At 49.4% G+C, this 17,252-nt stretch overlaps 1 protein-coding gene across 1 annotated transcript in view; it reads left to right on the top strand.

Annotated features, from left to right (window-relative positions):
* Positions 1 to 89: 89 nt before the first annotated feature.
* Positions 90 to 17,252, top strand: part of ABCC6 (ATP binding cassette subfamily C member 6) — a 57,391-nt gene continuing 40,228 nt past the window's right edge. The window contains exons 1-9 of the mRNA XM_060031812.1: positions 90 to 218; positions 1,090 to 1,272; positions 2,709 to 2,834; positions 2,988 to 3,116; positions 6,213 to 6,338; positions 7,577 to 7,638; positions 10,246 to 10,377; positions 14,120 to 14,323; positions 15,671 to 15,848. Coding sequence (XP_059887795.1) covers positions 183 to 218; positions 1,090 to 1,272; positions 2,709 to 2,834; positions 2,988 to 3,116; positions 6,213 to 6,338; positions 7,577 to 7,638; positions 10,246 to 10,377; positions 14,120 to 14,323; positions 15,671 to 15,848 — 1,176 coding nt within the window. The 5' untranslated portion in view covers positions 90 to 182. The remainder of the gene's footprint in view (positions 219 to 1,089; positions 1,273 to 2,708; positions 2,835 to 2,987; positions 3,117 to 6,212; positions 6,339 to 7,576; positions 7,639 to 10,245; positions 10,378 to 14,119; positions 14,324 to 15,670; positions 15,849 to 17,252) is intronic.

Here is a 17,252-nt window from a genome sequence, read left to right as displayed (position 1 = left end):
CCTCCACCTCGCCTCCTTTCACCCCTTTGCGCCCCACCCCCGCCGCGCGGCCGGACCTTGCCCGAGGCCTTGCAATCCCGGCGCTCGAATCCCCGCCCCTTGCACGGCGGAGCGCGGCCAAGGAAGCTGTCCAGGGACCCACCGACAGTCTGACAGACGGACTGACGGACGCACGGCGCCCGATGGCCGCGCCTGGCGAGCCCTGCGCGGGCCCGGAGGTGAGTGTCTCCATCCCGCCCCACTCTCCTTTTCGGGCTCGAGAGATCTCTTGGGCAGGGGAGGGGAGAGACCTCCAAACTCCCGGCCGGGAGGGGAAGAGACCTGCCAGTCTAACCGCAGGGCGGGGCGACCCCCTCAACCAAGCTGGTCCCCCGAAGAACCCAGCCCTGTTAAAGGGGCCTACAAGACCCCACCCCCCACCCCTCTCTGGTTCCTGTCTCATCAAAGGGTTTTAGTGGGAGGGTGGCAGTGATGCAGTAGGGGGAGAATTAAAGCAGCGTCTCCTAAACTCACATTCACACTTCTCAGATAAGGAAAGGCCAGCAGAAGGTCTGAGTTAAGAATTACAGATGGCGATCTCCAGTAGAACAAGCTGCGGGCTCAGACAGGCCAGCATGGACTCAGCTCTGCCACTTCTATTTGTGTGAGCCTGAAGGAGTCTGTTCCCCTACCCCCCAAGCCCGTGCCTCAGTTTCTGGTCTATGAAATGGGGACAGTAATACCCACCTCCTACAGTGGTTATGAGTCTGTGCCCAACACTCATCAGAGAGCCCAGGTCTCCCAGATTCTAGGACCGGACTGCCTTTGTTCAGATCCCAGCACCACCACTGTCCAACTGGGTGACATCAGCCAACTTACTCAGCCTCTCTGGGCCTCAGCTGCCTCATCTGCAAAATCAGTATGACTGCATCTACTTCATAAGATTGGGGTTAGGGCTAAAGAAGTTGAGAATTATGAAGTACTCTAAAGAGTGCTTAGCACATTTTCATGTAAATGTTAGGGGTCCAAAGAGTTGCCTGGCCCCCTAAGCAGGTGAGTTTGGGATCCCTGTGTTGTACCATCATAAGAGTCACCCTGGTGTTCCCTCAGGTCTGGAACCAGACGGAGCCCCAGCCCGCCGCTGACCGCCTGCTGAGCCTGTGCTTCCTGAAAACAGCAGGGGTCTGGGTGCCCCCCATGTACCTCTGGGTCCTTGGCCCCATCTACCTCCTCTACATCCACCGCCATGACAAGGGCTACCTCCAGATGTCCCGCCTCTTCAAGGCCAAAATGGTAGCCACTGCCCCTGGGAGCCTGTAACCAGACAATGGTAGGGGGTCGGGGGAAACAGGCTGGAACCTGGCAGAGACCCCAAAGTAGGCACTTCTTCTATCAAGGAGCACACAGTGTGGGGACAAGAAGGGACCCTGTTAATCAAACAGAGCAATACTCCAGAGGCTACAGAGGGAAACTCAGTGGAATAGATTCTCCCAAACAGATCTGGTAATAATAAAAACCATATATCCACAAACACAGCCCCAGACACCCACACATCCAGTTTATGGCCATCACAGCCCAGCATTCCCCAAAGTGTGCAGTGTACACTCCTGGGATACACAAGGTGATTCTAGGGCCATGCTAGGATGAACCTTTTAAATGTTTAACAGCTATGCATTGATTTTTGTGTTTCCCCACTGGCGGTACTAAAGAACAGTTCTTAAAATTGTTATGTATTTATTTGACAGTGTTAGAAAAACACTGGCATTGCAAGTGTGAGCTTTTCTGCTCATCCTCCCGTTTTCCAGACTTCTACAAGAATGCCCTCCAAGGTTCATTTATTCCCATACCACCTTGTAAATTTTTGACCTGTTGCCCACCACCTATCCAGGGTTGGCACACTCTTCCTTAAAGGGCCAGATAGTACATGTCTGAGGCTTTGAGGATCATGTGGTCTCTGTCCCCACTACTCAATTCTGTTCTTGCAGCAGCCACAGACAACGGTAAACAAATAGATGTGACCGTGTTTCAATAAAAGTTTATTTATAGTCACTAAAATTTGCATTTCATATAATTTTCACATGTCATGACATATTAGACTTTTTAAAGTCTTGTTCAGTGATTGAAAAATGTCAAAACCATTCTTAGCTCAGAGGTGATACAAAAACAGGCAGGAGGCCAAACTCAGCCTGCAGGTGGTAGTTTGACCCCTGCTTGAGACTAACTGAAATGTTCAATAGTTTCTCCAGTGTGCCCAGGTCTGCCCACTTTCTTGATTTCTCTTGTTCAAAAGAGAGACCAATGTGTCTTAGAGCAGGCCTGGAGACATATCAGTCCCAACAGAGAGTTCCTCCTTGATTTAATAGTAGGGAGGGAAAGAGACTTAAAGAGGGTATAACTTTTTCACCTAGAGAGTAAATTTCATTTCATGCTGTTCCTTCATCCCTAAAGCATCCTCCCGTGCATTATGGGAGCGCCGCTGGCATTTTGGAAACCACCGAGTTGGCTTGGGCCCTTGTGGTGCATTATTTATATGACAGTTACAGGTCAAGATTGAACTGCATCACCCCTTACAACTTTTTCTTTCACGTCAGCACTGTTTAATGATCACATTGGTACGTTACAGTGCCCCATCCAGAGCCACTGTCCAATTGGATGTGGGGACACTGTCCAGTTGGCTGCCATCTTTCTTCCCAGCCTCCCACCAGCCTTATCCAAATTTGTTTCCCCAGGTGCTTGGCTTCGCCCTCATAATCCTGTGCACCTCCAGCGTGTCTGTGACTCTTTGGAGAATCCAGCAGGGAACACCCCAGGCCCTAGAGTTCCTCATACACCCCACCGTGTGGCTCACCACAATGGTAAATGACATCCCCAGACATGCTGGCTTGTCCCTAGCTGCTGCTTTTCGTGCCCTGGTGGAGGGCATGGGGCAAAGCGGGGCTCCTTCTCTACCCTCTCTTCCCCCACCCTTCCCTGCCTCTGTCCACCTCCCACCTGACTCTCTGATCCAGAGCTTCGCCGTGTTCCTGATCCACACTGAGAGGAAGAAGGGGGTCCAGGCGTCCGGGGTGCTCTTTGGGTACTGGCTGCTCTGCTTTCTCTTCCCAGCCACCAGCACCGCCCAGCAGGCCTCACAAGGGGTAAGTGGGGGCCTGGGCCACCTGGGAACCAGTAGGGCAGTTTCAGGCCTTGGGTCCCATCCTTCCTCCTCGCCTTTCCACCCATGGCTTACTCTCTACACAGAGACACACACACCACAAGTGCTTAAACTCAAGTGACACACAAACACATTTCACATCGAAGTTCCCATCATCCCATACCTTTTTAGCAACACAAATTCCCATTGTCTTACACACTCAAGTCACACACTTCACTTGCACACACTTGTATGAACCCATTCACGCATCACACAACCACAGACTCTGAAACATCACACACAAACGCACAGACACACACACACTCGCCTGCACACGTCCACTCACACTTACTGCCACCCAGGTGTGGCTATGCCTTCAAGCTCCTACAGGACTCAGGCACAAATGTCCCACATGCACACACTCACACACACTGCGTAGGCATTGAAACACTGTTGGTTTGAAACCTCAGGGGTTCCCGGGTGAAATTAGAAGCCGGCCCCATACACGGAGGGCCTGGAGAGACCAAAGAAAGAGGCAGCCACTGCAGATCAGTAGGTGACGATTTTAACGAGCAAGGGAACTTACCTACGAGGCTTGTCTTGGGTGATGCAAGAGAAGTTGATCTCTGCACCCACCTGCCAGAATCTTAACAGTTTTTAGAAGATTTAACAGGGTTCAGTCACATGTACTGTCCAGAGGGTCTCATCAACACATTGCTCTTTCACGGAAAGGCTGCATCCTTGAAGTAGTTCCTAGTGCAGGAACAGTGTGGCCACAATGCACATTTCAAGGACAGGGGAGGGGGGAGGAGCCTCCAATTGCTGGGTCCAGCTCACAGGTCAGCCAGCAGTCACGACCTCTGGATGGCCTCCTCCAGCACACACCTGCACTCACTCTGACTCCATGTACCTGCACGTTTCCCCTCATTCTCACCTATTCTCACCCTCACCCATGCTCCCATGCACCCATATTTACACACTCATTTTGCACACTCACCCATATTTGTTTCCCTACCTGGGAGGCAGCGTTTCCATGTTAGGGGGCATGATCTGCACAGAGAAAAATATATAACCTCAACAAGGGTTTCTCAACCTCAGCACCCTTTACATAATTCTCTTTTGGGTGGGGGCGGGGGGAGGTGTCCTGTGCACTGTAGGATGTTGCACAGCATCCCTGGCCTCCACCCACTAGATGCCAGTAGTACCACCCCATTATGGTAACCTGTGTCTACAGACAATGGCAAATGTCCCCTGGGGGCAAAATCTCCCCAATTGACAACCACTTGCATAGCTGGCGCACTCACCCAGGACGTCGGATAAGGAAACCAATCAGAGGCTGCTGGTCATCATTTCAAGAGCCAAATGGTTACTCTGTCCTGCTCGTCAAAGTAGAAGGCAGAGGGCTTCCCTGGTGGCGCAGTGGTTGAGAGTCTGCCTGCCGATGCAGGGGACACGGGTTTGTGCCCCGGTCTGGGAAGATCCCACATGCCGCGGAGCGGCTGGGCCCGTGAGCCGTGGCTGTTGAGCCTGCGTGTCCGGAGCCTGTGCTCCGCAACAGGAGAGGCCACAACAATGAGAGCCCCGCGTACCGCGAAAAAAAAAAAAAAAAAAGTAGAAGGCAGAGAAACACCTTCTGTCCTTAAGGACAGATTTCTTTACAAAGCAATTTTTGTAACTAATGGGAAAATTCCACAGGCCATCCACTGATTTATGAAAGGATGGGTTTCCACAGTTGACTTATCAGTTAGCTGTTTGGAACACAGCATAGAAATAATACTATTGGGACCACCGATGCTCTGGAGCTCCATGTGCCAGGCCCTGTGGCAAGCACTTGACATCAGGAATCCAGTGAAGACTCTAATCGTCCTGTTTTAAAGATGAGGAGACTAAGGCTGAGAGAAGTGAGTGAATTCCTCAAGGTCATGCAGCTCAGGTCTGCAGAGCCAAGTCCATCTCACCCAAATTCAGAACAAACTTTCCAATAGAAACGATGGTAAAAATGACACTATGGGGAATAATGTAGTTGGAATATCAAACTGTCTACTATCTGCCCCCAAAAAACAAAAATAAAAACAAAGAAGTATAAAAAATTTAGGAGAAAAATTGTGATTTGAAGCTAGGGCTCTTGTTTTAAGCCACAAAAACTCAACTCACACTAGCTTAAGCAAAAAAGTCCAAGGGAATCTATTAGCTCATAGATGTGGGACCTGCCAGGCATAGAGGGTCCAGACCTTTAGATAACACCACCAGATCTCCATTTCTCTCTGTCCCTTGGTTCTGCTTCATTTTCCACTGGGATGGCAAGAAGAGCCCCAATTGCTCCAGACTTATGTTCCATCAGTAGCCAGGGGACTAGATGGTACTCATTAGTCAGGCCTCCATCACCTGCCCACCCCCTGGGATGGAATCAGTTCTGCATAAACCCCATACCTGAGCATGGGGAAAAAAATTAGGGTCCTCTGGCCAGAAGGGGCAAGGGATGCGAAAGCAATCATGGCACGGCAGCAAAAGCTCATGATCTAGATCAGATCATCTGTGTGACCTTGATCAAGGTGCTATCACTCCCCTGAGCTTTGGTTTCCCAACGAGTAACACAGAGCAGGTAAACCCCAGCTGGGGTCAGGGTCGGGAGGAACTTGACGAGACAGTGCATGTAAAGACTCCAGCATGTGCCCGAGGCAGAGTAAATGCTCCATGAAACCAGCTCCCTTCTTAAACCAGAGAACACTAGCCACAAGGGAGTGGGACCGGAGATTGTGGGGGGAGGGGAAGGGGGTCCTTTATTGCACAAGGAGAAAGTCAAAGTGTCCCTTCAACTCATGTCCGGGTACCTAAAGCCAGCTGTCACCTGGCTAAGGGCAAACACCCCACCTGCCATTTGTATGGACAGAATATGCATAAGCCAGGTGTTTTCGAGAAGGCCAGGAACACTGGGGGTTCTGACTTTCAAAACTGGCGGCTCCGGCCCCCTGCCTGGTCACTGCTCCCAGCATCAGAAACCCTGTTCAGCCTCCACCCCTTCTCCCCTTCCCCACACCCTCCCCAATCTCTGTTCCTCAAGAGCTCAGACTCAGTGGGTCTTCTGCTTTCTCTCCCACAGGATTTCCAGAGCGACCCCTTCCGCCACCTGTCAACCTACCTATACTTGTCTCTGGTGGTGGCAGAGTTTGTGCTGTCTTGCTTCGCCGATCAACCCCCCTTCTTCCCTAAAAGTCCCCCGCAGCCTGTAAGTCACCACACCTCCAACCCAGTGCCTTGCTTGTCCCTGTTCCTCTTCTGTTCCATCTCAGCGCCCCCAAGTGATGGAAGGAAGTTAAACTAGAGCACAGGCCTTTAATTTTTTTATTCATTCAGCCAAAAGCATATTACATGTCTACCCTATTCCATGGGTTGGCCAACTCTTTCTGTCCAAGATAGAGAATATTTTAGGCTTTGTGGGCCATATAGTGTCTGTATGGCAACTACTCAAGCCTGCTTTCATAGCACAAAAGCAGACACAGACACTATGTCAACAAAGGAGCATGGCTGTGTTCCAATAAAATGTTATTCACAGAGGCAGGCAGTGGGCCGGATTTGGCCTGGGCGCTGCAGTTTGCCAACATGCTCTATGCCCCAGCTCGGTACTGAGGATCTATGGTGAACAAGCAATGTCTCTGTCCTCATGCAGCTAACACCCAAGTAGGGGAACTAGACATTAATCACACAATTACACAAACGTGTGGAAAACTGCAACTGGGACTGGTTGTAAAGATTCAAGATTAAAGTGACTTGCCCAATAGAAATGCTCTGCAGGAGAAGTCCATGGTCTATGAGAGTTTACAACAGGTAACCCTGAATAAGTCTGTGAAATCAGGAAAGAATTCTCTGAGAAAAAGACAGCTGAGCTGAGAAATCATCTAAAAAGATGCTCAACGATTTGAATAATTAAGTTAAAACTGTAATAGGACTTTTTCCAATGAGAGTAGCAGGAAAAAAATTAAAAATTGGTAACAAGCTGCGATGGCAAAGACGTGGTAAAATGGGCACTCTCAGGCCCTATTGGTGAAGAGTGTAATCTGTGCAGTCTTCCTGGAGCTGCTGGTAAAATCTCACTTCCTCTTCACCTCCTTCCCACATTCACTGAAGGATATTGTTGAGGACATTCTTGTCTGTGTCATGCATGGTCCTTGCTTTGAGAACTTCTTGGTCTCAGTATTATTAAAGTTGTTCTGAGCAACTGTTCGTTCTTACCTTGTAGGCACTTTCAGTCCTGTGGCCAAATCCCTTTTTTGCCTTGCCTGCTAGGAAGCACCATGCCCTTTGGTATCTACTGTAGATAAGTAGGCAGGACATCTCAGTCTGTGCTTTCAGTATTAAGCTCATGGCCAGTTCATCCTGTCTTCCTGCCCTTGGTTCTCCTTACCACATACTGGCCATGGATTATGAGACCAAGTCCTCCCCCTTCTAAATCATTTGTCTTTGCAGAATCCATGTCCAAAGGCTGGGGCCTCCTTCCCCTCCAAGGCCATGTTCTGGTGGGTTTCTGGGTAAGTAAAGTAGGAGGGAAGGGGCTGGGGTGGTGCTCCCACCCACCTGCATTTGCTCCTCTTATTTGTCATCACAGCTTTTCCCCCAGGAGGTTTCCTCCGAAGCCTACCAAGGTCAGCCTGGCTTTCTCCATCCCAGACTCCATGCTTCCTTCTCAGATTTTAGTGTGTCCACCATCCACATCCCATTCCCACTCACTCACTGGGGTGAGATCTGAGTTTGAATCCTGGCTCTGTCTCTTAGATGGCCATATCACAAGCATTTGGAGTCTCAGTTTTCCCCTCTGTAAAATGGGAACATCACTGCCTTCATTAAATGTAAAGTGCTTAGTGCCTGTACATGGAAGGCACTCAATAAAATCATCTCTCTATCTATTTAGTCATTCCACCAACATTTAATAAGCACCTATTATGTGCTAAGCACCGAGGATGAGGATGTAAAACACCAATTCTTTATTCACTAGAGGCTTCCAGGCTGGTGGAGAAGAGAGATGTTTCCCCAGGGTCAGCACACCAGGTACTGAGGATGCACCCACCTACTGGGCCCTCTCCTGACCACACCACAGTCAGATCACAGTCGCACCCAGATTTGAATCCAAGCCCCACCACTTCCTGGCTGTGTGCCCTTGGGCAAGCTACTTAACCTCTCTGTGCCTCAGTCTCTGCACTAGTAGAATGAGGATCATAATAGCATCTACCTCATAGGGTTTTGAGGATTAAATGAGATAAGGTTTATGAAACACTTAGAACAGGATGTGGCCCATAATGAGTATTATATAAAGTGGTTGTTAAATAAATGAAGAATAGGATACTCTGAGGGTGTGGAATTGGTGAAAAGAGCATAGAAATCTGCTAAACATCTCTAGAGAGAATCTAGCCCTCTGTTTCCCAAATGTAGGCACTTATGGACCATTCTTCAAGCTTTTTGCCTTATTGGGGTATCGCTCAAACTCTATTTACTTAATGAATTTTCTTTGAATCAACTCATTTTTTTCTACTTTAATAACCTTTTAAAAAGGAAACTTTCTATCGCTACCAAAATCAGAAAAATCTAGAATCCCTTGCCATGTAGAATACCAAAAATAATTTTAGTGAAAACCAAGTATTGTGAATAATTTCTGGATCCAAACTGTTGCTTGCCTGAGTTTGCTCTGCATTAGAAAAGGGAACTGGAAAGTCTCAAAGAGGAGCTCAAGACCAGCTCCAAACAACACCTTCTCCTTGGTGTCATGAGAAAGATGAAAGAGACCTAAAAAGATAAGAACACTCCTGCTGTGGAAGTCTGCAGTCGTTAATTTCTTGTGTGTGCGTGTTGGTTTGAAAACTGGCCCCAATAGACGGTAGGCTTGGAGAGACGGAAGAAAGAGGCAGCCACTCCAGACTGGTAGGAGGCAGGGTTAACAAGCAAGAGAACTTACATATGAGGCTTGTCTTGAGTGCCGCAATATAAGTAGATCTCCACACCTGCCCACCAGAATCTCAACAGTTTACAGAGAGGCCTTAACAGGGTTCAGACACATACACCGTCCAGATGGTATAACACTTAACTACTGCATCCTTGAAGTAGCTCCTAGTGTGAGAACAGTGGGCGGAATGTACATTCCAAGGACAGGGGAGGGAGGAGCCTCAGATTGCCTGGGTCCAGGTCACAGGTCCACAAGTGGTCACATCCTCTCGATGACCTCCTCCAACAATGCACCAACTACAGTCATCTCATATACCAGTCCCAAGTGATGGGAAACACTCTTATTTTAAGGTGAGAAAATTGAGGTCCATTGCTGGGCAGTGACTTGCCCAAGGTCACAGGGCTGAAAAGTAGTGATTTTTATTTGACAAATCTTGTGCCCTGAGCCAGGATGTGAGGATACAGAAGAGGGAGAATCAAGGCAAGTACTGTCTTTGCCCCTATGGAGCTTACTGTCCAGTGGAGGAGAAAGACTAAATAAATAATCAGACTGAAAAATTAAATAATGATAATTGCAGCAAGCATTATAAAGAAAAAGCTCAGGAAACTAGAGGATCTTGCAATGGGAGAATCTACCAGGACTTGGGTGTTGCGGGTCATCAAGTGGGCTTTTAAGGAAATAACGTCTAGGCCAGAGGTGAAGGGCAAGTAAGAAGTGGCAGGGAAAAAGTTTTAAGCAGAGTGACGTGCATGTGCAAAGGTCCTGAGGCCAGGTGGCTGGAGCAGTGACCGAGGAGGAGAATGGGTACATTTAAAGCTGAGGGAGGAGTTCAGGTTTCCTCCACAGTAATAGTTTTCAACTCTGGACTTCTGACTCCTAGGGAGGTTTATTTCCCCTGTCACATGTCAACCTTTGGTTAAGTCACTTAATCTCCCTGAGCCTCTGTTTTCTTTCTTTTCTGTAAAATGGATCAATAGTAATCTACTGTATAGGCTCACATGAGAATTAAATGAGATGTTCTTTGTAGACCGAGAAGTGCCCCCCAGTGTTAGTGCAGTTAGGTAAATTGCTTTCCTTGTACCGAGGGGCCAGCAGAGGTGCAGAGAGGTGAAGTGACTTACCTAGGGTCACACAGCTACCAAGCCAGGACCCTTCAGGGGCAGACACAGGAGGAGCTTGCTCTGGTGATCCTCTTTTACAGGTTAGTTTGGAGGGGCTACTGGAGGCCGCTGGGACCAAAAGACCTCTGGTCGCTTGCGAGAGAAAACTCCTCAAAAGAACTTGTTTCCCAGCTTGAAAAGGAATGGACAAGGAACTGCAGTGCAGCCCAGCGGTGAGTGTGTGGAAGATGGGAGCTCAGCCCAAAGCTCGGTCAGCAAATCACTCGACCCCAAATACAACCACGCCCCTACTCCAGGCTCCAACCACCACGGTCCCCTCCCTGTCAGCTCACCTCACTAAGCATTAGCAGGCCGGGCTCAAGATGCTTTTCCTCCCAGAGTGCTTTGCAGGTTCCAAAAGGATATTGACAGAGGGGGAACCTCTCCAGGCTCCCAGAAGGAAGCTCGGATGGTGGGATGGAGGCAGGGAACAGAAGGACTATTTTAAGACTGGGGGTGGAGAGGTAGGTATGGTCCATAACATGCAGGCAACTACTCACTTATTACTTAACCTGAGTGATTAGTTTCCTGGCCTTTAGTTTTCTTATCTGTTCAAGGGGGATGCCATTAGCCCTAGCTCATAGCTTGTGGGAGATGAAAAAAAAAAAAAAGATTCATAGTAAAGAACTTAGCGAATTTCTTAAAAATGGTAAAAGGTCCAGCAATATCAGTTATCCAGAGGATTTCAATCTTTTACTAGTCCTGCCCACTCTGCCTCACTCTTGCCCTCTCTGGCATCTCTGGAAACTTCTGAGAAGTGCTCAGAGCCTGAGGAACCTGGTTTGTGAAACTTTGGTCTAGAGAAATAAGCTCTCCAATAGGATTAATTAAACCCGGGTTAAATGTAGCCCTGCCATCGAGTGGTAGATGACCTTGGACAAGTCGCTTGACCTCCCTGGAGCCAGGTATTTCAGGGCACAGACAAAAGTAGCTCTGTGGGAAGAGTTACAGGGTCCCCCTGCATACTCTATGATTTTGTGGTGGTTGTTGTAGGTGGCTAAATCCCACAAATTAGAAGGAGCCAGAGAGAGACAGAGTCTGCTGGCTCTCATAGCTGAGAAGGTAGGTCTGGCCTCAAGTGTGGCTGGATCCAGGACTTGAATGATGTCCAAATTCTTTCCCTCCATCTCTCAGCTCAGCTGTTGTCTGGGCACTGGTCTCTCCATGACGCTTGTCCTGTATCATGCCAACTCAGCAACCCCTACTACCATCCACATAGAAAATCCCAAGGAAGGCCTTTTATTGACTGGCTTGAATCCTGTGCCTCTCAGGGGCCAATCCCAGGGCTGGAGAGCAGGCCCCATAATTGGCAGTCCCTTCAGAGCCACACAGGGAGGAGCTGCTCCCCAAAGGAAGGGAGTATGTTTTCCAAAAGGGGTAAGTAATATGAGCAACTCAAAACAGCAGCTCTCACTCTCACCCCAGGCATATCTTACTGTACTGTGAGTTTAAGTACAGCTTAAGTGAGTTTTGAGTGGCAGAATTAATTCAAAAGGACCCTGGAGGTCTTGTCCACCCTCTCCCAGCTCTCACCTCCCCTGCCAGCCTGGGAATGATAGTCACCCAGTGTTAGAGCTATAGCACACAGAAACATTCTCCAGAAGAGTTTGAGGATCCGTGAACAACTGACAGAAAGAGAGGAGGATGGCAGATCTGGTTCAGGCATTTTCTAAGCTGACTGATTACACACCAAGAGAACTTTGGTTTTATTTCTAAAATATTTTGCAACCTTTGGGGGAAGGGAGAGGACGTCATCTTAAGAGGTCACAGACCAATCTGTCTGCTGGCCAAGTCAGGGTCACAGGTGTGTTTGGCCAGCACGGTGTCTTGTTGTTTAAGGATTTTTCTTTGTTTTGCTTTCTAATAAGTCATGAACATTTAAAATGTTGGAGATGTCACATGAAAATCTGGAATTTTGGCCTCTCTTAAAGTAGAATGGCCACATCCCTGCATGGCAACAGGAGGGTGGATCTGGGTAGCAGCTTCCCCATTGAACAGGGCATATGAGCTGCAGTCGCCACCACTCCCTTTTATATCCCCCAGCTTACACCTGGCCACTCACTCACACCTCCTGCCTTGGCCTGTGGTCATTTTTGGGTCCTGCACTAAATGGCTTTGGGGCCACAGACCAAAGACCAGCCACCAGTCTAGAGACCTTCCCTGATGGAAAGTGAGACCAGCTAGAAAGGAAGAAGTTTTTTCCCAAGCCTGCAGGCTGAACACAGTGACTCAGAATTTTGGGGTGAGCAGCTAGAACAGAACAGAGCAAAACATCCAGCTGGAAAGAGGCTTTCACAGTGGTCTCTTCACCCACCCCATTTTATGGATGAGAACACTGAGGCTCAGAGGGAAGGGCATTTGGACCTCAGTTTTCCTGCTCAAAGGCCAGGTTCTATCAACCAAACCAAATCATTTCCTTCCTCCCGCCCTCCCTCCTTCCCTTCCTTCCTTCCTTCCACAAATCTTTATTAATATCAAGCAGTAGGCCCTTTGCACACATCACTCCATCTGTTTTTTCCCATTCACTGGACAAGTATTTATTGAGCACCTATACATTCAGGTGCTGAACTAGGTGCTGGGGGAAATACAAGTAAAAAGAAAATACAAGCAAAAAGTCTACCCACCTGGGTCCCAGTTTGGGTGGGGCCGGAGGTAGGGGTGGCCCTGCTTGGCACTTGCCCAGTGGCCGTCCAGCCCAGTGGGTGTGCAGCACCAGTCGAGTCAGGACAAGCACCCAACATTTGGCATCGAGGTGCGCGGCCCGGACGCCACGCTGGCCTTGCCTCTGACCTGCCCGACCCCAGGCAAATTGTGGGCGCCAAGGAGAGCACATTTCAGGGCTACAGAGGTGACAGGGGAGAGAGGTGAGTGCAGGCTTAGAAAAATGGCTGAATTGCAAATACCGGAAGGGGAGGCTGGGGGGCGGGGGTAGGCTTCAAGACAGGGGTAGAAGATTAACATTTGCTTATTTCTTAGCTAACCGGGTGGTAAAGACTGGTTCCTTATAGCCTCTTGTGCTAAAAATACCACTTTTCCTTTGGACTGCCTGCTGAGATTTGTCCCTCCCGTCCATCCTGAGGAGATGCTGAGAGTATTCTTGAGGGGGAGGGAGGGAGGGACTGGACGACCGGCTTGTGGTGGAGGGGTATTCACACTGCTGGCTGGGCCTTGGGGGTAAAAAGGCTGACTTCTGGGGTCTCAACCCACCTCTCTGAAAAATGAGACCCAGGCACACCACTGATCCTTCAGCTCGTTCAGGTGGAGTGGGGCTAGGCGGTTTGCTTTGCTGGACAACAGGAAACTCATATCTGTTAAAAGTGGGCCAAGAGACTAGTTGCACCCGGTTCTAGTAAAAGCAACCAACAGGGCTTCCCTAGTGGCGCAGTGGTTGAGAGTCCGCCTGCCGATGCAGGGAAAACGGGTTCGTGCCCCGGCCCGGGAAGATCCCACATGCCGCGGAGCGGCTGGGCCCGTGAGCCGTGGCCGCTGAGCCTGCGCTTCCGGAGCCTGTGCTCCGCGACGGGAGAGGCCACAACAGTGAGAGGCCTGCATACCGCAAGAAAAAAAAAAAAAAAAGTGCTGGGCTCTGAAGGTTGGGATCGAATCCCAGTTCTTACACTTCTCAGCTGTGTGCCCTTGGACAAGTTTACTTCTGAACCTCAGTTTCCTCATGTATGAAATGGGGTTACACCTGAGGGCACTCTCTAGGTTTTTTCTTACAAGGGCACTAATCCCATTCATGAGGGCTGCACCTGCATAACCTAATCACCTCCCAAAGGTCTCACCTCCTAATACCATCACACTGGGGATTAGTTTCAACATGAATTTGGGTGGTGGTGAGGGGGTGGGGGTGGGGGAGACCCAAACATTCAGTCTATTACAAGGACCCAGAGCTGATTTCTCCTCTCCCCTAAGGCACACCAAGGCGACAGCATTTAAAAGGAAAGGAAACCGTGGTGCGGAGACCCCAGAGACGGAGACCCTCCTACAGCAACAAGGGGGCAAGAGGGGCCCACTGCTGAGGGCCATCTGGCAGGTGGGCCGCTCCACCTTCCTCCTGGGGACCCTCAGCCTCATCATCAGTGATGTCTTCAGGTTCACGGTGCCCAAGCTCCTCAGGTGGGTCCAGGCCTTGGGTGCCTCGCTGAGGCTGGTGGTCCCTTTAACGGTGTCCGTCCAGGGCCAGGAGGGCTGAAGGTCCCCTGGAGAAGGAGAAGAAGCCCTCCTTCTGCCTCCGCCTAGACCTCTGGTGCTCAGGGCACTGAGGGTGGGTGAAAAGGATACTCAGGAAGGACCAATTAAACGAGAAAGTGAGTGATCTTGGGGAGGAGGGAAAACGAGTGAATTCTAGCCTGACTGTATCAGTTTGCTTTTGCTATACAACAAAGCCCCTCAAAAGTGAGGGGCTTAAAGCCACTTCTTTAGCTCATGATCCTGTGGGTCAGCAAATTCAAGCTGGGTTCAGCTGGGTGATTCTTCTTTTCTTGGCTGGGTTCACTCATCTGTCTGCAGTCACCTGTGGGGCTGGCTGGGGACTGGCTGGTCCAAGACAGTCCCAGCTGGGACATCTTGTCTCTGCTCTGGTGGTCTCTCATCCTCAAAAGGTTGATTCCAGCCTGTTCACAGGGCCATTTGGCAGGGTTCCAAGACAAAGCAAAAGTTGCATTTTCTCCTGAGGCCAAAGCTGGTTGCACAGACAGCCCAGACTCAAGAGGTGGCGCATTAGGGCTGCCATAACAAAGTACTACAAACTGGGTGACCTAAACAACAGAAATTTTTTTCTGGTGCTTATCTTTTCTACTGTTCTTTCTTTCTTTTCTTTTTCTTATTGAAGTACAGTTGATTTACAATGTTGTGTTAGTTTCAGGTGTACAGCAAAACGATTCAGTTATATTGTAAATATATTCTTTTTCAGGTTCTTTTCCCTTACAGCTTATTACAAAATATTGAGTATAGTTCCCTGTGCTATACAGTAGGTCTTGTTGGTTATCTATTTTGTAATAGTAGTGTATATATGTTAATCCCAAACTCCTAATTTATCCCCACCCCTTTTCCCTTTGGTAACCATGAGCTTCTCTTCTATGTCTATGGGTCTATTTCTGTTTTGTATATAAGTTCATTTGTATCATTTTTTTTAGATTCCACGTATAAGTGACATCATATGATATTTGTCTTTCTCTGACTTACTTCACTTAGTATGATAATCTCTAGGTCCATCCATGTTGCTGCAAATGGCACTATTTTATTCTTTTTATGGCTGAGTAATATTCCATTGTATATCTATACCACATCTTCTTTATCCATTCAGTGGACATTTAGGTTGCTTCCATGTCTTGGCTATTATTGTAAATAAAGCTGCAGTAAACACTGGGATGCACGTTTCCTTTCAAATTAGAGTTTCTCTGGTCCTCCAGACCTGACCAGGCTTAGGCAGAGGCAATAGCCATGGGTGCCCTTTCTCACCAGCCTCTTCCTGGAGTTTATTGGTGACCCCAAGACCCCGGCCTGGAAGGGCTATCTTCTCGCCGTGCTGATGTTCCTCTCCGCCTGCCTGCAAACACTGTTCGAGCAGCAGCACATGTACAGACTCAAGGTGCTACAGATGAGGCTGCGAATGGCCATCACGGGCCTGGTGTACAGAAAGGTGAGCCCCAGGGGAGTGGTGTGGCCTTTCCTCTCTCTCCATCCTGTCCCAATTTACAGACAAGTGTTCCAGCCAAGAAGAGGAATGTTCCTGAACCGTTACTGTCATCAGTGCCTAAAACCACACTCATTCATCACGTTACTCATAGTTGCTCACACTACACCCTCACCTTCTTGGCTATTTCTATGAGGCCTTGCATGATCTGACCCTGGGACCTCTTCTATCTGATTACATCACACACTTCCTTCACACTTCTTTCACTTTCCTCCAGCCCCACAGGTCTTCTTTCAGTTCCTCAAGCACGCCAAACAATCTCCCACCTCAGGGCCTTTGCACTTGCTGTTCCCACTGCCTGGGCACCCTTTCCACAACTCTTCATGTAGTGAACACTCACCCCCCTGAGGATAAAGGGCTAACCTACAGGCTGTGTGGAAACTGGATAAAGGTGGACTGTCAGCTATTTTACCAGGTAACACTGCTTACAGTGAAAATGACCCCTGACCCACTGGTAAATTGCATCTGGGCTGGAAGTTCTGCCAATGAACTATGATACCCGGAGGTAAGCCATAGCATTGGGCTTCTCTCTGTGCAGTGATTCTTGTCCCCTTGGGGGACCTTGGAACCGAAACCCATGAGGCTGCTGCTCTAAGAGACGTTGGCCCCTCTGGGGTCTGGAGCATCTGAGCAAGGGCAACCCAGTCCTGTGTAAGCCCCTTTCTCTCACACCTGAGCTGTCACTTGGGAAAGAAGGCACTTGGGAAAGAAGGGGGCAAAGGGATCAGCTCCTGGATGGCCATGTGACTGGCTCCTGAGTTTCAGGCCACATCCCCCTGAGCTGGTATGGCCTGTCCAGTCTTGGGAGTCCACACATGGAGCTGAGGCTGCAGGAAGATGACTTGAAGCCTTTGCTCTTCCCGTCCCCACCCTTGGGGCAGCCGCCTTCATCACCTGATGAGGCCATACCCCTCCACTCTGCCCTCTGGGCTGCTTCTGTTTTAACTGTGTCTTCCTATTTTCTGTATCTGGTGCTTTGACATCTGGGGTCTTGCTGACCCTGGAGGGGCTGCCCCTCTGTCCCTCCCAGGGTCAGCCAGTTCCCAGAGATGCTAAGTGACTCATCTGAAAGCACCTCTTTCACATGCAAGCCAACCAATCCAGAGCTCACACCCCAACTGCCTCCTTTTTGGGCCCTAACACTCTAGGCCACTATCCCCTGCCCTAATCGCCCCAGGGCAGGGTACCAGACAATGAGGCCCAGCTCCTATGCCCAGAGCCTGGTGGAATTATTCAAACTAGCCAATCCTAAGCCTGCTTACCCTGCCTGACCTTCCCATGAAAACCACAACAAGCTCTTGCCTGTGGTCCCCCCAACCCTGCAGCATCCTGGTGCTTCCCCAAGTGGCC

Source organism: Delphinus delphis, chromosome 15 (assembly GCF_949987515.2).
Source record: "Delphinus delphis chromosome 15, mDelDel1.2, whole genome shotgun sequence".
Classification (NCBI taxonomy): Eukaryota; Metazoa; Chordata; class Mammalia; order Artiodactyla; family Delphinidae; genus Delphinus; species Delphinus delphis.
The sequence above is the reverse complement of the archived record's forward strand: the minus strand, read 5'-3'. Positions and strand labels throughout refer to the sequence as shown.